Source organism: Aspergillus saccharolyticus (assembly GCF_003184585.1).
Source record: "Aspergillus saccharolyticus JOP 1030-1 unplaced genomic scaffold BP01scaffold_16, whole genome shotgun sequence".
Classification (NCBI taxonomy): Eukaryota; Fungi; Ascomycota; class Eurotiomycetes; order Eurotiales; family Aspergillaceae; genus Aspergillus; species Aspergillus saccharolyticus.
Genome location: NW_020290626.1, coordinates 304,107 through 326,976, shown reverse-complemented (window position 1 = coordinate 326,976; position 22,870 = coordinate 304,107). Strand labels below are relative to the sequence as shown.

Sequence of the window (22,870 nt, the reverse complement as noted above, 5' to 3'; positions counted from 1 at the left end):
CGCCCAGACCCTAGCGGTAAGAGTAACCGCGATACCAAGATCTCCACGTTGTAAGTGGTGGAATGCGAGGCATGTACGGTCATGTAACCAGACGCGCGGATACGCGTCGATCACGCGGTAAAGTCGCGGTTACCCCACCTCGGCACGCGTCGGAGATGTTGATAGGAATTCTTTGACGAGAGACTCGGGGGACACCTTAAAGAAGATGGAGGAGAGTTGAAGTGGTATGTAATGAAGGGAAGTCCAGGAGGATCGTCTTCCTTCTTCCTTCTGGCTTCTCTCCTGATTCAAATAACCCACCACTGAATCACTAATCACTCAAGTACACTCCATCTGCTTTGAACCGTACCATCGAAATTAGTACTTAAACATCGGGATGCGACTGGCTGCCGGTTAGGGTCGCTAATGCATGCCCAGTGCTTTGAGGATTCGTTTGGCCTGATAGTGGAGAATGCTGCTGCAGGAGACTGGAGTTCGCGGCCTGGGGGCAAAGTGTTCGCCCACTCTCAGCGCCCTCGGTCTCTCACCGTCACACACTATGAATACACAGCCCTCAATGATAGAGAGTACCTCCCGAGGCCACGAATTCCCTTCCCAGCCACCCGACTTTTCCTCCTGAGACAGGGGCAGTAGACTAGGGAAGACCCGCTCTAACCTCGTGAGGCATCGTGAAGCTTGTCATCAAACAAAGTGAAGGAACAGGAGAGGTACTGTAACTACTCCGTAGGACAGAGAAGACAAGATCACGCACCAATTTCCTGCTACCACCAGTAGCAGCCACGTACAGGGCAGATACTGCACACACTGCATAGTGCCCATTGCACATGAGGGCATCGCATCAAACCAGACACCCTTGCAGGGGTTGGGGTCTAGCAATGTTGCAAATAAGTAAAGGTGGGAGGAGATTAAATCATCTTGGGCATGGCTCGATACCCAGCCTAGCCCGTGCAAAAAGGGACAGTCCGATCCGCCCCCATCAATCGAACGACCATTTGTGGAGAAGCCACTGCAATCGATGCAATGCCATGATTGTTGGGCAACGCGGTGAGGCGTGCATGGGATTCCTTCCTTCTGCTCACTGTCAATCAATCTATATCCACGCAGACTCGAGAAGGTTGGGGCGGAGGGAAAATCAAACACAATAGGGAAAAAAAGGGGTTTAGCAGAATCCACGCCGAGTTCTCCGCATTCCAGAGCCAATGTGACGAGGTTTGTTCCCTTGTGTGCTTGTTTCTTTTTTCATTTCACATAAATAAACTCAATTTGTGATATGACTGATATCACATCTTTGTAGTTTTGTATGGAGTATGGAGTATGGAGGAGTATTGAGATGGGGCCTCCATCCATCCATGGAACGGAGCAGGGAGAGGAACGAGCTTAAGTTAAGGTAGATTTAACCGCTTGCTGTTCTGCTCGGCTGTCTGTGCCTTTCTGCCAGTTACTGTACTTAAGTTGTTAGTAGTAGTTAATCAGGTAGTAAGTAGTAAGTTAAGTAGTAAGTAGTTAAGTTAGTAGTAGTTACCACTGAGTTAGTTTCCTTCCCTTGCCTCGTTCCTCTTCCTCCTCCTCCTCCTCCTCCTTCCACCCCCGAACTCTCCCTCTCCCTCTCCCTCCCTCCTCCCTCCCTACTCTCTCACTGTTACTCTCATCTTCTTCCTTCCCTCCCACGCTTTTTTTCTCCTCTTTCCCCCTCCCCCTCTCCCCACCACCCTTTTGTCTTTTTTTTTATTTCCCTCCTCTTTATCTCCGATAGAGCCTGTCGCTCGTCCTTGACTATCCCTTTCTTCCTTTTCTTTTCTTTTTTCTTTTTCTTGGCTTATTGTCTTTGGGTTTCCTGTGTTGTTGGTTCCCGGTTCTCGCCATACTTCCAAGTAAATCGACGATCGGGCAATGGAGGCCGCCAATTGTTCGAGGTGATCCTGTCTCAATTCCAGCGCATCGCTACATTCCACAACCTCGCGCCTCACATCACCTCATCTCACTTGCGATTTCTACCGACCACTCACACCCCGACTTCTCTTGTTTTTCCTTTTCTCAACTCTCTCCCACTGTTACGATTTACGACCCTTCGACCCCTCCGACCCCGAACCGTACTTGGTCGATCTTCCCGGAGCTTGACTCAAGGCACTTGACCATTGACTGAAACCGATTTCATTGCTCCATCTTCTCTTTGGGACTTCGTCAAAATCAGGTCGCTTGGTTCACGCAGCTCTAGCCTTCACCGCTGATTGTCAGCGCGAATCAATTGGAGTCGCTGACACTGCGCACGCCCGAGGTTATCCGAGTCCGCGCCTCGATCATTGCTGAGAATAATCTCCTTTACCTGCGCCCATCACAGTTCAAGACGAGCGACATGTTATAGTGTCAGGCGAAGTATTATTGTTAAGAGTACGTATCCAATCTTCGGACCCCGTCGTCGCGATCCAGCCTGTGGCCGACTCCCTCCGCCCGAATCCGTCACTTGTACACCATGGAGTCTCGACAGCTGGGCCTGTCGCGTACGCTGCCGAAGAATTTCACCTTTCCTTCTAGCAGCATAGGTGAGCCGAAGACACCCGAGCGCTCGTCAGCGTCCCTTGATGTCCCGCCGCCGCCTCGTCATTCCAGCTGTCGCCTTCGCCGATCCCGTGTTCGCTCTGGGACCAACGTCTTTGCGCAAGCCGACTATGACCTCAGCACGGCCCATCCAAACCCATCCGACATTCCCCTCCCCTCTATCGAGGTTCCCACGCCTCGCGATGCTTTTGTGGTCAATACAGGCTCGGCAATCCCGTCGCGCGATGACCGCTTTCTGGCCCCCCCTCGGGACAGAGTAGCCCTGAAGACCCCTCCAGCTCAAATTCGCCCAGGCTTAGACGATTCAATTGCCGAGTCTTGGTCCTCCGAAGACCCTCGTGCCTATGGAGAAAGCATCCAACGACCTGGGTCCGCCTGTTCGCAAGCTTCGGATTCTTCGGTCTCGTCTATCGAGACGTATGGGTCGCGGCGCTCAGCGGGCGGAAGCTGTACGAGCATGGAGAGCGATTCTTACGACCCATTCTTTCATCTTGAACTGCCTCCAAAGCATGTCACCGAGACTCCGTCGATGCGCCCTGCGCTCAAGAACAAACCGTGGGTCCGCTCAACAAGGGAGCACTGGACGATCGATATGGACAACCATTTATGGAACACATATCAGCTGTACCTTCAAGACCCAACAATCACTCCTTTCAAGATGACGCCGGGTAGTATTCCACCCTTGGGTGTCACTCATCGGGTTGCACGCGACGCAAAGCGGACATGGGAGAAACGGCGCTTCAGACTGGATAAGCAGTTTCCGTTCGCCATCCTCCAGTCCCGCTCGGGCGGAGACTCCACCCCGACCCCTAAGGCCGATGCCGCAAGACCGCTTTGGCCCAAGTCGGAGGCCTCAACCCGGCGGAGGCTGAAACTTCTGTGTCGGAAGAAGTTTTCCATCGCGCCTCATTACCAAAGGATGTTGCAGTCCAAAAGTCCCACACCGTTCTACGATTTGTTCACACGGACCTCACGGGAAGCCTCTCAGACAGGTGAGTACAGTAATACATCTACCGCGTATGCAACTCGTGACCTGGGTGTGTCACTTGTCGCCAGCTCGGTCCACGGCCCTCTTGCTCAACTCACGGCAGAGGATGCGTCCTCGACAGAGAAGAGCGATGAGTGGTTCAACAACCCAACGACCGGTTATGCGCAGCCAACTCTTATGGAGCCAATTGCGCAAGATCCTGCCCAACTACACGAACAAGGAAGCATACCTCGCCTCGGTTCCCCATTTACGTACAATACTTGGAGTCCACACGGCTTAAGGAAACGATTTCAACGCCAGACACCGAGAACCAGGCGGGATACAATCCACGTCACGGGTTCCCGACTACGATCCCTACCTATGTTCCCGACCACTGAGCATGACACCACTGTTGTCAATACTACGGCGCCGATAGAAACTCCTGTAGGACAAGATACACGAGACCAGCTGGAAGAGCTTGTTCGCCAAGGAAAATTAAACGAGATGGATCAGCGGCGAATACGAATCCGTAATCGTGGAGCGACAATGAGTGCGGTGAACCCTAGGGGCATCGACCAGCTATTTTCCCCACCGTCCTCATCCTCCCGCAGTGAGGAAAGTCTTGTGGAGAAGCCTGTCAATTCACTCCTTAATTTGATGGGGGACAGTATCAAGCGCTTGGGCTCACCTTTCAAGGTTGAGGCCATCAAACGGCCCGAACCCTCGCCTCGGTCCGTCAGACACGCACCCTCGCTCTCCGACCCGTTCGCAAGTGGGATGCTCCCGCAGCCCAGGCCGACCCTATCTACCACCCCATTCAAGGAACCAGAGATGACTATTCCCCTCCCATTTGACCCGACAGAAGAAGGCATATCAGATGCGGAGCGAATCCGCAGGCAAATCCTCAATATGCCCTACACGAGGCGGTAGTGCTGGCGACCTTGATCTTCCTAACGACTTTGGACGATTTATTGCGGTTCTGATCGCACTTAATCAGAGAATAACGACAGAAACGGCATTGACGATCTTATGACCTTATCTCGAACTCTCCAGAGTTCTGTATGTTGAAAGTTCAACATCGGCAAATTATGAAAATCAGCAAAACCACATTTACCCAAGTGCACTCAGACGCGTGGCTCCAGATGCATTTACCCTCGTATTATGGTCAGGAACCAGCACCATGATGTGCCAGCCCCTGAGGCTGAAGAATATCAAATCGACAGAAGTAGATCGATCGTTGTTACCTTCTTCGCATTGTTCCGACTATTGCAGCCTTGCACCTCTACACGGCCTTTGATTACTCCAAGAAGTTCATCTGTATAGAGCTTCAACAACTACCGGCGAGAGTTCTCTGCAAAGCTGTTCACGGTCAACCGCATTCTTTCTTTTTTCTTTTTGTCCTCACTCTACCTGGCCGAACCATTTTCATTCTTTGAAGGTCTATCCACCAACACGCATCTTCGATCAACTACCAAATAGGGCAGCTGGCCCAGCTCCGACCAACCCATCGCTCCCTGACAATTCACTCCTTGACTATTTCCTACCTTTCTATTCCGTTTTTCCCTTTCATCACGTCATCATTGACCTCACCAGATGATTGATCGAAGATCGAATTTCTCTGCGTTTTGATCATATCTTCTTTTATCTTATTGTTTTTCTTTTTGCCAACGACAACGACCCCCGTGTGACCGAGAGAATTTTTACACGACAACGATTGGAACGGAGAGACGCGCTATTGACTGAAACGACATTTTTGTGATAGATGACATGATTAAACTGCATTCAACTTGAACCCCCTTCCTGCTTTGAGGAAAGATGATTGTCCTTTTGAAAGGAAAACAGACACACGACATGGAAAGCGAAGCGAAGCGATGATGATCCTGTATCTTCTCCTCTTGTTCTAGCGATTCCTCTTTCTTTGCGTGTATGTGTGTGGCATTCAAGGTCCCGATTTTAAGTCCCTTCTTGCTTTTTCCCCCTGCTCTCCATCTCTGTGCAAGGTGTTTCTGAGCAGAAGACTTTTTGTCTGTTTCTTCATGTCCACTTTTCTGAAACCCTCCCTTATTCTCACTTTCATTCTCTCTCTCTCGATCTACCTATCTCTAGAGATCTCTTTTTCCAGCTTCATAGCAGGTTGAGTTATGTTTGTTGTCCTGCGAGGGATGTGCATAACACTTTTTCTCTTATTGAAATCTATTTGGTTCATGGAACTAATTACGAGTGTTTCTTCTTGGGGTTCAGGCGCATTGGGATGCAGAGTGCCAGTGTAGCTCGGGTGGTTGTTGGTGATGCCCCTAGATTCAGTGTGGAGAGGGATCTCCCTGGGTTCCAGTTTACTGATCCTTGTGGCTGGCTGCCTCCATTGGGACATGATTGGTGCTACGGCGAGTTTCGGCTGTGATCAGGCAGGAAATCCCGCATATTCCCAGTATTTACTACTGAGCATGGACGTGCTCCTCGGACGAAGCCACTGACTATGTGTCTGAGAGAATAGGAATACCGAAAAAAAGGATGACATTATCATTAAAAGTGACTTGCAATGTGCGAGCCCCTTTCTCACAGAGAAGGGGTCAAATCCCGAAGCGAAGATACAAGAAAGCCCCATTGATTCGATCCAGGTCAAACCAGAAGGGAAAAATGATCCCACCCCGAAAACGCCAACGCTGCGCAACAAAAACAGCCACATCTGAAAGCATGCTATGGGTATAAAAGGGGGTCCGACGTGTAGGTATGTGTGTTTCAATCAATGCAGACATCATGAAAACAAAGCAAAACAACAAAAATAAGTCTGAAGAGCCATGTGGGAGAAACCAAGTGGTTGGTGCCATCAGACCTTCTCCAGTCTTTTCTTCCGCTCGGCGAAGATCGCCTCTAATTTGCGGATCTGCAGGCCAAGTCCTTTCTTTTCTGCATTCACCAGCAGCCAGTCCTCCATCCGCTCACGGACCAGTCTCATTGAACTGGTCACGGGTAGGACGGGACCAGGGGTCTCAGGATCTGAGAGGCTGGCGGCCGCGGGGTTCCCGCTCTCGCGCTCCACCCGGACCCAGCGCTCTGCGCCGGGGTTGAGAAGGAGGTCGAAGACGTCGCTCCAAATCTCGCGCTCCCAGTAGCGTTTGAGGGATTCGCGGATGCGGTAGGTGCGGCTGCTGGCTGATAAGGCGAGACTAGGCGGCTCACTCGAGGGGGAAGAGGCGCCCTCGCTGCTGCGGACGGGCATCGACTCGATATACTTGCCAAAGAGCATCACGTGGATGGTCCCCGCCAGTCCGTAGAGGTCGATCTGATGAGTCCAGGGTCGCGACTCGCGAATCTCGTTGCATTCGTGCTTCTTCACGTCCCAGTCGGCAATGAATTGGACAGACGGTGAGAAGGCATGCATGTCGATCCCGCGACCAAAGTCGATCAAGGAAAGGCCCTTATTACACCAGCCATGGTATCCCCTGGGTGAGTAGTGCACTTCGCGAGGATCAAGATAGTCATTGTCAAAGTCAATGAGCGAAGGTGGTGGGACGGGTTTGTCATCCAGACGAACGAGACAGTTGTCAGCTTTAATATCGCCGTGAAGAATCCCACATGCGTGCAGAGCCTCGATGGTGCGAAACAGTTCGACTGTGAAGAACATGGCAAGCACCTCATCCAATCCACCTTCACTATTGGTGCTTGTCGAAATTGGTTCGTTGCGGACGAGATTGACCAGGTCCAAAATTGTACCCTGACCACGGTAGTCTTCCACCAGTATGCTCTCGCCTTTGTACACATGGAGCTCGTGTGCGCGAATGATGCTGTCTGTGGCGCGAGACAGCTCGGTGTTCCGGGTCAGGCGGTCGTGCGCGGTGCGGATCATGTAAAACTCCCATTCATTCGGCGGGCCAACTTCCAGCTTAATTGCCTCGAAACCGTAGCGTGGGGTGCTATAGCTCGAAATGGTCGTGCCGTTGGAGTTTCCGCTGGAGTTGCCAGTTGATTCGTTCTCCGAGTCAGACGGTAGGCTTTCAATGCTTTCCGCAAAGTAGACCGGTGCATAAGCCCCGGCGCCTAGCTCTCGTCGGATGATATAACTTCTCTCAGCACCGGGTAGGTCTAGGATGGGCAGATCAAACGCCGCCTCGTCTCCACTCTTCCCACGCTTGCTATTCGCTTTGAAGAACCTCTGGACTTCAGTGCCGTAATGAGTTACCCTTTGCGGGCGATTGTGGTATCCGGAGTACGAGGCCAAAGGCGGCTGCAAGGATCGAAGAATAGTGTTCCGAATGTCTTTGTCTGTGGGACTGCATTGCAACTGCTCGATTACTGGCTCATGACGACTGCTTTCACTCAAAGGTGTTAAACCCATGCTAGACCTTACTTGATCCACATTCGGGCAGATCGTCACGTCCTCTGGAATATCGGCAAAGTGGTCATCGTGGTAAGGTGTTGTTGTACCCAGTAGGGGACTAGACAGCAAATTACCCATCTGTGGTCTGGAAGGTGTTTTCGCATTATACATTTGAGCCCTTGCTGCTGTCATCGAGATGGAGTACTCCGTCTGCTCAACAATAGGAGTCATAAATGGCAAGCGGTTCTGAGCTACCATTGCAGGATCGCGGTAGGTGCCATAGGGAGCAACATAGTCTTCCGGCATTTCTGGTACAAAGCGCTGTCTTTCAGGCTGTTGAAGATCGGAATTCTCGTCGAACGGTTCTTCATTTTCTGCATCATTGTATGGAGGGTGTTCCTCAGCAAGTGAACGGGAGGTGTGCGATTCAGGCACATCGCAAGCCGAGAACTGCGTCCATTCACCATCAATAACACTTTCGGCCCGTGTGTTATCCTCGAAGCCATCCTCGTCAAAGGACTTATGAAACGTTGTCGTCTCATCGTCGCCGAAATCGCTGGATGCAGCTGAGATATGACCCGTCACAGTACTTTCCCCAGCGCTAGTGTAATCGTCATCGTCAAAGTCACTCTCAGCTGCGTGATCCGTCTCCGCCTTCAGTGGTTGATTGAAGATACTATAGATCTCATCCGTTGCAGCTCGTGTGTGTATTGTCATGGTAGGTTCAGCAGTGCTTTTCCGACGGATCTTGCTTCCAGTTGGAGAATCGAACTTCATTTTGACTGCAGGTTGATTAGCATGCATAAGCATTTTGCCATGGTCGTGGTCGAGAAAAAAGCTTACTTGTCTGCGTTTCTTGCTTGACTTCGCGCATTTTCATTTTCCGCGCCTTGGTCTTGTTCTCTTGGGCCGCGCGTGCTTCAGCTTGTTCCTGCGGATGATTGTCGCTATCCCTCACGGTCAGTTTCTGTTTGAACTGAGCTGGCAGTTCATTTTCTATGCCATGTTGAAGTGGGTTCTCCATGGGCATTTCCGCATTGGAATTGCCAGGAATCTCTCTGAGGGGCTGTTTGGCCACCCGCCAATCCTTCTCCAGCCATCCACGGTGGAGCGCCCTGAGCTCCTCGAAGCTCACTTCGTGGTTCGGATTCTTATAGTCAGGGTATACAGCATCGAGGTTGACGAAAACGCGTTCCCGCCGCCCGGTACGTGGATTGATTGCTTCCTTTACGCGGTGCTCTGGTACAATATCTGGAAGATCTTGTTTGACTTGGATTTTGGATTGTGACTGGATACATTAATCGTAAACCAACCCGGGTTCATGCCACCAATTAGTCCTGCGATCGTAAATATCATGGAAGTCAGAAAGAATCGGCAAATGCACATACCTCATCCCTGAATATCGTCATCTTCTCCTTCGGCACGGGTTTCTTCCCGGCCTTCAACGTTTCTCCTGCCCAAGGCTTCGCTTCCACCCTATTCTCTTTGCGTCGATCCTGCATTGAGCCGATGCTGTCCCACCCTTGCGCCGGGCCACTGACCGCCGGCTGGCTCGCTGCGTCGGCATCGGAAAAGATCGCCATCTTCGGTTTGCCGGATTTTGTCTTGGGGGCGGCGCTCCGGGCGGGTGCCGCGCGCTCGGCCTGAGGATCAGGGGAGGCGGGTGTAGCCGATGCAAAGGGATTAACCTTTGCAGCCAAGGCTGGGCGGACTGCGGGCAAGGCTGGGGATGAGGGGCCATTGTCCTGCGTCCGTTGTTCATAGCGGTGCTGGAATTCGCGGTATTTGCGGGCCAGGCGTTCCGCTGGCCGGGCCTCTCGGTCGAGACCAAGGTGATAGACCTCGTCTGCCTGTGTCCACCGCCCTGCACCCTCCAGCCAAGCTGCAAACTCTTCATAGAACAACGCAAGGCCCTCACCAATGTGATGACGCGCCAGGAAGGCGAAGGTCTCTCGCGGCGAGTCGGAGAATAGTCGGATGTATTGCAGCCACAAGCGTAGGTAGCGGGGGTCGTTCTTGTAGTGAGCGGAGGAGAGGAAATGCTTCACAGCGCGTTCGAGGAGGGGAAGAAGCCCTGATTCAGGGGTAGCCTGAGCGGAAGGGTAGGCGTTTAACGTCCATTTCACATATCGGTCGTAAATATCGAGCGGGTCATCAGATTCGTCGATGGCTTGCAGCTCCGCCTCGTATTCTTGTCGTACAGCATCGTTGACGCTCTTCATTTCGTTTGGCGATGGAACCGCAAGCTTGTCTGTTGTCTCTCGGGGGCTGAAGATACGGGCCAGTTCCCGAGCAGACCGTCCTCCCGGCAGAGATTGAATGTTCTCCTTTTGGTTCTCGATGATGTCGAAATCGATCAGGTCGTCGGAGGCCGCCATGGCGGCGAAGAAAGAGCGAAACACGAGTTCACTCGGCGAAATGTTGCTGTGATAGTGATATCAACTGTGTTGGTATCGTTGCAGTCGTTGATGGCGTTGGGCGGTGGGTGAAGGTCGATGCGATGAAGGCTGGGAAGGAGGCAAATAAGAAGGAGTTGAAGCAAATCGAATCGAGTTTATCGATAAACATCCGTTGGTGGAAGCCGCGTTGCTCCAACAACCAGTCACATGCACGCTAGTCCAATCAAGGCAAAATTGAAGCGGCCACCAGCCTTCATCATAGGCAGTCGCTACGTAGCCGGTAGATAATTCTCATAAATCATGAGTATGATCGCACATATTTATTTTCCGTAATCGGTCTGAAATTTATGAATTCTCACGTCAGGAGGATGTGGCGTTGACCCTCCCGCTCGCGCAGGCAAGGAAAGTCTCGACCTCGCCGAGTGCGCCTTCTCCCCGCGTCTCCATATCGCCAATATTTCCAAACCACCGATGCTGACAGTCTTGGTCGACCCACCACGCAAGTCTCAGATATCTTGCGAATACCCCATTGACTCGGCCTGGATATTCATCCAGCGAATTCAAAGTATAGTACAATGCCTTCTCGCGGTACCCGACAAGCAGCATCCAACGCTGTCGCCGCCTCGCCACCGCGTTCGCCCGAAGACCACAAACGCAAGCTTGCCGACGAAGGCCGCGAACAAGCTTCTCCACTCCGTCGATCGAAGCGCGTCAAGTCAACTGGCCACACCGAAACTCCCTTGTCCGCGCCTTTGTCTAAAACGGAAACCAACAAGGGGATCCGGAGCACAACTGCAGCGTCTCCGAGAAACAATACAGCCCGTGCAGGCGAGGTTGCCGCCATCGCGGTGAAGCACGAAGTTGAGGAAGAGGTTGAGACTGCTATCATTGGGAAAGACTCAACGGAGGAAAAGGACAGCCTAGTCAAGGAAGAAGGGATTGAGGAGAAGTCGGTGGAAACAGTCAAGGTCTCTAGGAAGCGGAAACCCAAAGAAGAGGTCGAAATGTTGCCTCTAAGACCTCGGACACAGGGCCTACGCATGCTAGTGGGCGCGCATGTCAGCGCAGCCAAAGGTTCCTTGCCCTAAACATCCAATGGCGGCTACTAGGATCATAGTTCTGATGCTGACTCTTGTTGCAGGCGTCTTCAATTCCGTGAATAATAGCATGCATATTGGGTTCGTCGGACACATTGATCTTGCCTGCGACTATAAACTAATTGAACCGCAGTGGGAACGCATTTGCGCTCTTTCTGAAGTCGCAAAGGAAATGGGACAATCCGCCTCTTCAGGATGACCACCGGGATCAATTTAGAGCGCTGTGCGAGGAGCACAAGTACGATGCAGCAAAGTGAGCTTCCCGATCTCGATTCAGCATTTGTCATCCAACTAAAATATATAGACACATCCTTCCGCACGGCTCCTATCTCGTCAACCTGGCGCAAGAAGACAAAGCCAAAGCCAAGCAAGCCTACGACTCCTTCCTTGATGATCTACGTCGGTGCGAAGCCTTGGGAATTCAGTTGTACAACTTCCAGTGAGCCAGTCTCCCTTCACACGCCTCGAGGGTGTATATTGACAGGATTCAACAGTCCCGGATCCGCCAACTCCACCCCTCACGCCAGTGCCATCACTCGACTGGCCTCCGCTCTTACCTCGGCTCTCCGCGCCACCGATTCCGTGATTCCCGTCCTCGAAACCATGTGCGGCCACGGCAGCACTATCGGCGGTTCCCTTTCCGAGTTCAAGGAATTGCTCGCCCAGATCCCTGCTGACCTGCACCCACGAATCGGTATCTGCATTGACACCTGTCACAGCTTCGCAGCAGGCTACGACCTCGTCACCCCGTCGGGCTTTGCGGCTTTCATGCAGGAGTTCGAGGATTTGATCGGCATCCAACACCTCCGGGCCCTCCACCTGAACGACTCCAAAGCGCCGCGCGGCAGTAAACGCGACCTCCATGCGAACATTGGCACGGGGTTTTTGGGGTTACGAGCGTTCCATAATGTCATGAACGAGAAACGGTTCGAGGGGGTGCCGATGATTCTGGAGACGCCAATTGACCGGCCAGAAACCAACTCTGCAGTTAAGAATGAAAGTGGGGATGAGGGTCAGGCTAAGGGCAAGAAGAAAGCGACGGCGAAGAAACGAACGGGTGCATCGGCGAAGCTGGTCCCGGACCACAGTGTCTGGGCGAAGGAAATCGAGCTTCTCGAATCCTTGATCGGAATGGATCCGGACGGGGAGGAGTTCCAGGCTCTGGAGACGAAATTGGCAGATGAGGGGAGGGAGATGCGCGAGAAGCAGATAGAGCAGTACTTGCGGAAGTTGGAGGCGGAAGAGAAGAAGGCAGCTAAGGGGTCGGGCGCGAACAAGGGACAGAAGACGCTGATGGAAATGATGAACGCGGCCGGAAAGAAGAAGGGGAAGACAATGAAGAAGAAAAAGGACGAGAGTGACGTGGAGGATGAGGAAGGATGTCAGTCACATTCTGAGGATTAGTGTAAACCACTCGAGATGAGAGCACTGTAATAAGTCCCTACTACCTATGACAGAATACACATCCCGAGTCCCGCAATCCAGCTCATTACCCAAAACAGCATGGTTCCTTCATCGGGCCTTAAGGTTGGCGCCGGCAACTCACAGCCATCCATCATGGATCCCCAGCCACCCGCAATAAACAAGGCCAGTGAAGTGAAAACAACATGGCTGGTAGTTAGTTGGTACTTGGTAGTTGGACCACGCTTATAAGCTATCACCACCCCACAAACACGCCTGTCCTCCTTGAATCCCCAATTTCTCTCTTTCATCTCCTCCTTTCTTCCTCTCTCGGATCCAAACCAGTTTGATCTTCCGCATTCCACGGGATGTCAATCTAGATCCCCCACACCACCACCACCACCACATCCAGCCAATCCACTAAACCAACAACAAACATATCCCCCCGCGACTATCTCCATCAAATGCTAAGGAAGTCCCACCCTACGCCAATAACGCCAACCACATAAAAACTCGGTGGTGCGAAGCCCCACCACCCCCTCAGAATGCAGGAAAACATCGCCATCGCTGTGATCATCATCGTCCTTTTCATCATCCTGGCCATTGCGGGCTACGGCATTCACACAATGAGGAACCGGGTGGCGTACCGGAAACGCGCAATTGATGAGGAGAGTGGGGAGGAGGGAGGCGGTTGAACGGACACAATAAGGAGTAAACAGTCCTAGGTGTTCTACAGTATCTCGCTTTCTCGCTCTTGGTTTTGTGTGTACTTCTGGTCGTCAGTGCGTCTTGGGCGTGCTTGCGGTTATGGACTCATTTGGAGTTCGATCAACGGTTCTTGGTTTTTCTATTTTGACGGGTTATGACTTATGATATGATGGGTGATGGTTTTAAAGAGTTATGAGGGGGATGCAGGGAGACGGAGATCAACAGGTTGATCTCAGTGAGAGCAGTGTTCCTTGAAATCATATTGCGCAGTTATAGAGGGTGGGCTGGCTTCGACCCTCGTGTTGTGTACTAGTGTGAGGAATTTGTCTAGCTGGAGTAAATATTTCTGTCTGTTGTCTATATTGTTGGATATTAGAAATGAGGGTATATCATTGCGTTGAAACTAGTTGGGAGCTGCAGGAAGGCTTTTCCTGGCATCATATCGATTTCCTAGGCCGTAGCATGATTCACCATCCGAACATCACCTACGGATGATAGCTTGTGCACTCATCCCAGGATTCTGAGTCCACCCTTGGTCTTTCCATGCTTCTTGACTCCATCGTGTTTGACCTTACCCCCACCCGAGCCGCCCCCACTCGAACCCCCTCCACCGCCGTGCTTCTTCCCATTCTTGTTGTTGGACACGGGCCGGACCTCGGTGGTGGCCCGCCGCAGCAAAACCGGGTGAGAGCCGATGTACTTGCCTTGCATCTCTCTCGCCGCCTTGAAATAGTCGTCGCCGTCACTAAAACTGACAAACCCGTAGCCCTTGCTCTTCTGCGTGCGCTTGTCTCGGATCACCCGCGCCTTCTGCACTGACGTGTACTTCGCGAATGCCTTCAGCAAGGAATCATCCGTGACTTCACCCGCCAAATTTCCGACGAAAAGACGAAAGTGTGCCGGATCCCACTCCAAAAGCGTTGAGTCGGTCCAGTTCTGTCCACCACCGGAACGGACCACTGTCTTCGGCGCGGACTCAAGAACCCCCACGACGGGAGCGGGAGTGTTGGCACCGGTCGCAGCACCGGATGGGGTGTTTGCGCCGGACGCAGGACCCGCGACGGACCCCTGGTTTACATCTCGACGTCCCGGGAACTTGCCGGAGCCCGGGACCTCCTCTTTGTTCGCGTAGGCACTTTGCCACTGCGCAATCTGAGCTTCGGTCTCTGGATCCATGCCTGAATCATTGCGACCGCCGTAACCCCTGCCAGCAGCGGGCTGGAACGGATTCTGTATCCGTGGGACCGACGGTCCATACGTCGTGCCGTCGCTGTACTGGGCGGGGGCGCCATAGTAGCTCGGGCCGCTCTGATATGATGCCTGTGGTTGTTGTGGATAGTAGTTTCCGTACCCGGTCGTGGTTGGTGTCGCAAAGCCGCTGGAGGTGGTGGGTGGCGCGGATACAATAGGACTGCTGGTACGATAGGGTTGACTTGAGGCTACTGAACGCGGTTGGAAGGCAGTGGCGGCGCCGTAGCCCGGTCGCGGCGGTCCGTGGCCGCCATATCCACTGCTTGAACTGGGCGGCGCATATGAGGGTGCAGCCGAGTAGGTGGGTTGATAGGTGGAAGGCGAAGCAGTGCTCGCTGATGGTGGTGGACGCGCAGGGAGCGACGAGGGTGCTTGCCTAAGACCTGGAGGTGGCGGAAAGGACATGATGAACGGAGAGTTCGAATGAGGGAGAAACGGTGGATAGTGTGATGCGCTGTTCAGCAACTAGCAACAGACACGTACCTTCAGGGCCTGACTGACGTCGCAGTCATACGCCAGACGTCACGCCTGAGAAAGGTCCCGAATCCGAGTCAATTGGCTTGGAGGTGAGAAGCCGTGTCGCAGCTAGACCACAAAGCCTAGAGGATTAGTTCTGATTGCGACGTGGTGATGGTCACTGATAGGGGATTCGGCGAGGAACAGCAGCGATTGATGAGATCAAAGAAAGTGAGGAGAATTGAGAATCTAATCGTCAGTGAGGAAAGTCTGAGTTGATGGGCAGGCAGATGGTTCTAGATGCCTGAAGCAACTACGCCGCCGACAGAAGAGAAAATGCGCCAGTGGTTCCTAGCAAGTACCGTACAGTGCAAACACAATTGCTGCTGCAAATGCCCCAGTAACATCACGTGATTTGATACTGATGCATGCAATGTACTCCGTACCTTGAAACGATCCAGAGTCTGCAGATAGAAAGATTGTAGACGACGAGAAGCCAGTTCATATCTAGGCTGAAGGTCTGTGAAAGTCACTCTACCTACTTCTGCTTGAGAGGCAGAAAAGCAATCCTCAATCCTCGCATGTAAGCCTGACATTGATCCTCCGAGCGCGGAGTTTCCTCATTCAGAAGAACAAGACGTTCATTCAATATGAGGGCTATTTTCGGGCTACCGTTCGAGTGCTAGCTGGACAAGAATATTGATTGCCTGCAAGTAAAACTGAGATGCATACTGTCACAGTACTCCCTACTGATACTCAGCAGGTGTCAACTTGGCTGGCCCTGATCTTCTTACTCAGCGCCGTTAGCCTCACTGGTGCATCTGAACCCCCAACAATTTCAGGCCCATGTGATGTAACTTGACCCCCACTCTAAACCTGACTGGGAAATGCAGTTGCCGACCGTACGGAGTATTGTGTAGATTACTATCGGTAGATGGCTAGTATCAACAATAATCAGATTCCCCGGAGATGGACTAAATTTCTCCGGCGGTAATTGTTCAGTCGGATATAAGGATCCCCTGAACATATCGGTTTGGATTTCCGCTCGAATTCAATTTTGAAGTTCACCACAGTAGTGCACGGAGTAAATCTGTAACTATAGTAACGACCGTGACTCTAATCGTACTGCTTAGTTGAGCAGTCGGGTGAGTCGAGAGTGGGATGGATGAGTAAGTAGTGGAGGGGGAAGACGGTCCCAATTTATCCGATCCCGAAAGTTCTTCACCGAAGGCGCTGCTCTGGGACAATTTCCTTACCTTTTTTTTTTTCCCATTCAGGGCCGATGTAGGCCGGAATCTAGCGGATTTTCTGCAGTGCCGCTGCCGGGTGCTGTTGCCCCTCCATTGCCCCGCCATCTGAAGGGAGCATCATCATCATTACTATCATCTGCTCAAGCTCTACATATGACCTAACAAATAAGTTTCAATTCAGAAATGGCTGCTGTCATGGTATTACCGAAAAGCAATTGAGATGCGTAAGAAAAGAATAATTGTATACAAATCATCATTCTGGATAAACTACCTGCTCATAGTACTAAGTAGCTTACTAGTACTAAGTAAACTACCCAAAGCAGCCGGCCGGTCTCACCGGAGGACTCTACTCCCTCTGGTCAGTTCCCAGCAACCCTGGAGTACCAGTGAATGCCCCGCTCGCAAACACTCATTGAGTCCGTCCCACCCATGACGGAAGAGCTGCTCCGTAAGCCCCGTCCTCATTGCGTGAATCCTGCTCTGACATCTTCCAATGCTTTCTGCTTCTCGCCCGTCCTCGCTTGCCCCGTTCGTGTCCTTGCCTTCCCTTCCATCCTTTGCTCCCCCTCTCGATCCCTTCTTCCTCCTAACTCTCCCCTCATATATCCTCTGTGATCCTCCCACTTCTCCCGGTCCACGTTCTCATCTCTTTTGCTTCTCTCCTCCCCAACTACATACCTAATATCCCTCCTCCCCCACTCCCCACTATTTCCATCATGGCCGACCAAGCTGTGTAAGTACTCAAGTCTCCCTCCCATTTGCTTCCATCGTCTATGCATTTATGCCATTGCTTCGTGCATGCATCACTCGGTCAATCCTCTTCGATCATGCGGCTGCCGTCTTGGAGCGCACACTAGCTTCTCGACGTACTTCGGATCATTGTTTATGAATTCGATTTCCCCTTCGTCTGTGAATTCATCACGATGAGGAGGCCGCGGTTGTATGGAGGTCCGCATTGAATCCCACGGCCGAAAAGCCGTGTGGTTCAGTGTCCCCCTCCCCATATGTCAATTCTCTTTTCTATCTGCCCAGCTATTGACATGGAACTTGGCGACTGACTGTAGCGCCCGTCTCGCCGGCATCAATGTCGGCGCTCCGGCGCGTCCTCTGCCTAGTGCTGATTTCGGTCTCATCGGTCTGGCCGTTATGGGTCAGAACCTGATCCTTAACGTTGCTGACCACGGTTTCACTGTCTGCGCCTACAACCGCACAACCTCCAAGGTCGACCGCTTCTTGGAGAACGAGGCCAAGGGTGAGAATTCCCTCCATTTCTAGTTCATCCGGCAATTGCTCACGCATGACTTATCAGGCAAGTCCATTGTCGGTGCCCACTCCATTGAGGAGTTCTGCGCCAAGCTCAAGCGTCCCCGCCGTATCATGCTCCTGGTCATGGCTGGTAAGCCCGTTGACCAGTTCATCGAGTCTCTCCTGCCCCACCTTGAGGAGGGTGATATCATCATCGATGGTGGTAACTCCCACTTCCCCGACAGCAACCGCCGCACCAAGTACCTTCAGGAGAAGGGCATCCGCTTCGTCGGCAGCGGTGTCTCCGGTGGTGAGGAGGGTGCCCGTTACGGTCCCTCTTTGATGCCCGGTGGTAACGAGGAGGCTTGGCCCTACATCAAGGACATCTTCCAGAGCATCGCCGCCAAGAGCGACGGTGAGGCTTGCTGCGACTGGGTTGGTGACGAGGGCGCCGGTCACTTCGTCAAAATGGTCCACAACGGTATCGAATACGGTGACATGCAGCTCATCTGCGAGGTAAGCTACCACACTCGACGGAAGAAACCCTAGGATTGTCACGAATTAGGAGCTAATCACATCGATTCTCTTCAGGCCTACGATATCCTCAAGCGCGGTCTGGGTCTCAAGGGCAAGGAGATCGCTGATGTCTTCGCCCAGTGGAACAAGGGTGTCTTGGACTCCTTCCTCATTGAGATCACCCGTGACATCCTCTACTACAACGATGAGGATGGAACTCCCCTCGTCGAGAAGATCCTTGACAAGGCTGGTCAGAAGGGTACCGGCAAGTGGACTGCCGTCAACGCTCTCGACCTTGGCATGCCCGTCACTCTGATCGGTGAGGCCGTCTTCTCCCGCTGCTTGTCTGCCATCAAGGACGAGCGTATCCGCGCCAGCGGCCTTCTCAGCGGCCCTACCCCTGAGTTCGACGGTGACAAGCAGGCTTTCATCGATGACCTCGAGCAGGCCCTGTATGCCTCTAAGATTATTTCCTACGCCCAGGGCTTCATGCTCATCCAGGAGGTAGGACACCCTACTTTATAGCTCTTTCTTTATGCTCAGCTTCTGACATCGAACTATTTAGGCTGCCCGTGAGTACGGCTGGAAGCTGAACAAGCCCTCCATTGCCCTCATGTGGCGTGGTGGTTGCATCATCCGTTCCGTCTTCCTTAAGGATATCACCAACGCTTACCGCAACAACCCCGACCTTGAGAACTTGCTCTTCGACGACTTCTTCAACAAGGCTATTCACAACGCCCAGAAGGGCTGGAGAAACGTTGTTAGCAAGGGTGCTCTCTGGGGTATCCCCACCCCTGCTTTCAGCACTGCCCTCAGCTTCTTCGACGGCTACCGCACCCGGGACCTTCCCGCCAACTTGCTGCAGGCTCAGCGTGACTACTTCGGTGCCCACACTTTCCGCATCAAGCCCGAGCACGCCAGCGAGACCTACCCTGAGGGCAAGGACATCCACGTCAACTGGACTGGCCGTGGTGGCAACGTCTCTGCGTCGACCTACATTGTTTAAATTGAACACGCGATGTAATACGCTGGACGTGAAGCCTCGCACGGGTCTAGCAGGGGACAGTTGGACTGATCTCAGGGAGTTGGCGACATGCGCTCACTGAGTGAAGAATGATCTGATGAAAACAAGAAGCGAAACAGGAAGTATACCTAATTATGCTTCATAGTACTATGTATCTAGATGCTTACTGTTACGTTAAAAACGTATGGAATGAAATGAACCCTTTTCTTTTCTTTTAGCACGCTGCTGGTAATTGAGATCCACAAAGAGAACAACATGATATGTTGTAGAACTAAGCAAAGAGGGTTCAATAACATGCACTCCTGTAACAATATGACTACTCTGGGAGTTTGTAGTAATGCCGGAGGAACTCGGTGTTTGGGAGGTTTGCTCCGCCTGGAGCTAGTCCAGATCTGGTAAGTCAAACGTCGCCGCTCCCCGACTTCTTTCTGCGTGCTCCTGCATCCACCCTCAAGTCTACATGTGCGGCGTTGCAAACGCTCGACTTCCTTTCCCCTCTCCTCGATCGGCTGAAATAGTGGTGGACAAGGTTGCATATTCATTGCTGTCTCAGCGTCTTCTATTCTTGTCGTTCTTTTGTCCGAATTCGTTCCAGCTGCGGTTCCCGCACCGTCCCACTTCGGCTTGATCCACGCCGGAGTTCCATCGTCATTGTTGGTAACGACCGTGGTTTCAGCAGTTCCTGGCATCCCCTTTCGATAATTTGATCTCCGGGCTGGTCTAGGTCGTTCTTCTAGCAGACATCTCGGTGTATATCCTCTTGATTCAGGTTATACCTCTAGTTCGTCGCGGCTGCAATAGTGCCCAGCAGTGGACCCTTGCCTAGCCAAACCGGTGCTGTCGCTGGTGGGACAGTGTCATTCGGACAATCCGTCCCCTGGAAGAGACGGGCTTATGGCAGAGAACAAACGCCAGAGTGCGGGAGCGAAAGCATCTGCGCAAGGACCGACCGGAGGAGCTACAGGTCAGGGAACACCAGGCGCGATGGTGCCTTTGGAAGTGGCATTGAGCGGCGCCATTGGCGCACGGTAAAGCACCCCGTTCCTCCGAGGCTTGTACAGCCTGATGACGATATGAATCTGGTCGTTGTGTGCCCGCGGGACCTGTGCTTGCCGTCGGTTACGTGCTGTTTGTCAACATGCTGATGCGATCTTTGCTCGTCTTCTAGTGTCCGTATCAGCACAGCCCCGGTCGCGTCGACGATTGAGGGTACACTCTTTACAGCCGACCCCATTACGAATCTTGTCGCTGTCGACACCGCCGACGGAAAGCAGTCTCAAACAGGTGACTATCGCATTATTCCGGTCTCGCGTATCCAATCTTTCCAGATCCTCTCCCTCGCCCCGTCTGCGACCGCCGCCGATGGGCCGTCCTTTGCCGACGCTATGCCACCCCTTCACGCTCTCGACATACGTTCCCTGAAGACTCGAGAGGCCAATGCTATTGCTAAAGCGCACGAGAGTGAGGCTCGCCGTGGCAAAGGTGTGACTCGCGAGGCACAGGATATTTTCGACGCCTTCAGTCGGACCATGCCGGCTAGATGGGATGGAGCCAAGATCATTGTAGCGGATGCAGTTGCCATTGCGGCTCCGTATCGTGTGGATGACTGCCGGCCTCTGGTGGCCGGTGACACGGCTGCACTTGCTCGAGTGCGCAAGGTGGTGAGTGGTCTCGCTATTCGTGGCCTCTTGCACGCATCCTAACGTGAGACATGCAGCTTGAAATGGAACGCAAGAAGATTGAACTGCGCAATGCCAGTGCCGCTATCGGTACAGCTCACCTTCCCCGTCTTGACCCCGATGCATCTCAGCATTCATCTAACGTAACAATCGCAGGACCTGGCGCTGCTGGACAGAGAAAGGGCGGTTGAACCGTTCCTCTTTTACAGCGGAGTTGACTTCCAATTCATTGGCAAGTCTTGTTTTATATGGTAGGGTCGTGAAAGCGCGCATGAGTGGCATAGATGCTCCATCCGCACGAAGAAGAGGACGCGAAGAGCACTGGGGTGAAAGAGCAAGTGTCCCCTGGAATGTTAACTATACATGGGATTGCAGGTCTGAGGCTTTAGAAGAGTCGGAAAGAAACCATTTGAGACGAAGATGGTGGACTGAAGTGATCTTGGTGGGCTGGGTATAGAGACTTCTCTAGGGGAATTGGGGTACGGTAGGAGTAGGACCCACTGCATTCAGGTCTTGCAGATCTGGCCGCTATACACTTTGGAGGTGCGCGAGGATGTCGGTCAGCCCTCTGCCTAGTGTATGGTCGCTGAAGATATAATTCCGATGACTTCCAGTGGGAGGCAACATGCAATGGCTATGATAAGCAAAGTTTGCCCAGTAGCTTCATATTCTAGCAAAGAGCCCTGCTCCTTTCGCTTTTGCAGCGGAGGCCTGCACTGTAGACCGTGAGCATTTCACCCACCCGATCCAGGTACTAACGACTACTACCTCTCCCTATCCGAATTCTTCCCAACCCCTCTGTTGTACGTCCAGGTTTGTACGCCAACCTGCGCCATCATCAAGTGTGCACCCTGTCACGAGGGCCCTCCAGCCTGTCATAACCATGTGAGCCTTCCCGATGATCTGCATGGCAGGCTACGCTCACTCCATCGTGGTGTCAGTAACACAGCGGCAGACAAACACCTGCCTCAAAACTCTCCCTCTCTTGTAGGACCATTTCTTCGGATTTGTTATCTTGCAACGGGTTACGCACCGGAGATACGAAGGGGAAGTATCTGTTCCTGGAGTTATCTGGGGTCCTAGATCCTGGCTAGGGATGTATACCAGGTCTCTCTCGTGCGCGACTTTACTGAGGTACTATACCGGTGGTACTGTAGGTATACAAGATACATGGACAATTCTAGTACTACTGGTATGATATGCGTCTTTGACAACTTCCACTTGTTTTTCTCGATCAAATCGATTTATAGTGGAGTTTGTGGTCTGGGGGAGGGTTTTTCTTCTTTTGTGGTGCATAGATTTATGCAATTTGGTGAAGGTTTACCGAACAACAGCTAAATGAGAGAAGGGCGGCGGCAGGACAGAGTTGAGTGTAGCTTCTACTTCTGACTCCTGTAGTAAGTTAGTGGAAAAGTTTTTAGGAATCGTTTACCGCCTGGTCGCCCGACTGGGCCAGGCCACATGGAGTGCTGTAACTCAAATGTTTACTGTTGTGATGTGAAGAGACCTGGTAAGTTAGCCTGGCAGGTGACTCAATCAATAATGAGGAGATACGAGGGAATCGCCCATCTTCCCCTCATTAACCCATTGACCCGTTGACCCATTGACCCATTGACCCATTGACCCATTGACTTAGTCCATGGGGGACAAAGGGGGGGTGGGGGGCAAAATTATTGCTTATAGTTCATTAGTGTTTCTTGTCTGGGTATTCCTCTTGGGCACGCCTTGTGTGAGTGTCTCTCTTGTCATAATGATGATGACATCGATGTATTATTCCTACCGGTGGCGAGAGAGAGCAGAGATGGTACGAGAGATAAGGAGATCGAGTAGAAGGATCTAGCCTCGGTTCACTCAGTGACTACTGTATATTGTACTGTGGTATAGCTGGGAGGAACTATGATCTCAGTCCCGAAGGCGCGATTCGTTCATAGGTTCATCATATCTTTGGTTGTGTTTGTTGTTGGTTCCAGCAGAAAATAATGGTCGATGGCATCATATGCTAC

The 22,870-nt window shown here is 52.4% G+C and overlaps 7 protein-coding genes across 7 annotated transcripts; 4 read left to right on the top strand and 3 right to left on the bottom strand.

Moving 5' to 3' along the window:
* Positions 1 to 2,470: 2,470 nt before the first annotated feature.
* On the top strand, positions 2,471 to 4,453 carry BP01DRAFT_382950 (uncharacterized protein; the record flags this gene model as incomplete). The annotated part of the gene is made up of 1 exon (XM_025577396.1): positions 2,471 to 4,453. One exon carries the CDS (start codon positions 2,471 to 2,473, stop codon positions 4,451 to 4,453), a length of 1,983 nt encoding a protein of 660 aa, XP_025431097.1.
* A 1,669-nt stretch (positions 4,454 to 6,122) lies between these two features.
* On the bottom strand, positions 6,123 to 10,517 carry BP01DRAFT_54210 (putative checkpoint protein kinase (SldA)). Its single transcript, XM_025579935.1, has 3 exons — positions 9,230 to 10,517; positions 8,685 to 9,129; positions 6,123 to 8,623 (listed from the first exon to the last, which is right to left on the bottom strand). The coding sequence occupies exons 1-3, from the start codon at positions 10,217 to 10,219 to the stop codon at positions 6,351 to 6,353; spliced, it is 3,708 nt and encodes a 1,235-aa protein (XP_025431096.1). The 5' UTR covers positions 10,220 to 10,517; the 3' UTR covers positions 6,123 to 6,350.
* A 27-nt stretch (positions 10,518 to 10,544) lies between these two features.
* BP01DRAFT_357041 (DNA-(apurinic or apyrimidinic site) lyase APN1) lies at positions 10,545 to 12,807 on the top strand. Its single transcript, XM_025575103.1, has 5 exons — positions 10,545 to 11,314; positions 11,382 to 11,418; positions 11,471 to 11,590; positions 11,642 to 11,776; positions 11,832 to 12,807. Exons 1-5 carry the CDS (start codon positions 10,816 to 10,818, stop codon positions 12,739 to 12,741), a joined length of 1,701 nt encoding a protein of 566 aa, XP_025431095.1. The 5' UTR covers positions 10,545 to 10,815; the 3' UTR covers positions 12,742 to 12,807.
* Positions 12,808 to 13,550: 743 nt separating this feature from the next.
* On the bottom strand, positions 13,551 to 15,276 carry BP01DRAFT_54187 (RNP domain protein). The gene has a single exon (XM_025579934.1). It carries the CDS (start codon positions 15,100 to 15,102, stop codon positions 13,954 to 13,956), a length of 1,149 nt encoding a protein of 382 aa, XP_025431094.1. The 5' UTR covers positions 15,103 to 15,276; the 3' UTR covers positions 13,551 to 13,953.
* Positions 15,277 to 17,004: 1,728 nt separating this feature from the next.
* On the top strand, positions 17,005 to 19,307 carry BP01DRAFT_357040 (NADP(+)-dependent, decarboxylating phosphogluconate dehydrogenase). The gene is made up of 4 exons (XM_025575102.1): positions 17,005 to 17,655; positions 17,713 to 18,164; positions 18,240 to 18,668; positions 18,730 to 19,307. The coding sequence occupies exons 1-4, from the start codon at positions 17,346 to 17,348 to the stop codon at positions 19,168 to 19,170; spliced, it is 1,632 nt and encodes a 543-aa protein (XP_025431093.1). The 5' UTR covers positions 17,005 to 17,345; the 3' UTR covers positions 19,171 to 19,307.
* On the bottom strand, positions 19,258 to 20,225 carry BP01DRAFT_54084 (uncharacterized protein). The gene has a single exon (XM_025579932.1). The coding sequence runs from the start codon at positions 19,875 to 19,877 to the stop codon at positions 19,344 to 19,346; it is 534 nt and encodes a 177-aa protein (XP_025431092.1). The 5' UTR covers positions 19,878 to 20,225; the 3' UTR covers positions 19,258 to 19,343.
* On the top strand, positions 19,640 to 21,548 carry BP01DRAFT_357038 (anticodon-binding domain-containing protein). Its single transcript, XM_025575101.1, has 4 exons — positions 19,640 to 20,216; positions 20,357 to 20,849; positions 20,906 to 20,957; positions 21,024 to 21,548. The coding sequence occupies exons 1-4, from the start codon at positions 20,083 to 20,085 to the stop codon at positions 21,056 to 21,058; spliced, it is 714 nt and encodes a 237-aa protein (XP_025431091.1). The 5' UTR covers positions 19,640 to 20,082; the 3' UTR covers positions 21,059 to 21,548.
* Positions 21,549 to 22,870: the final 1,322 nt, after the last annotated feature.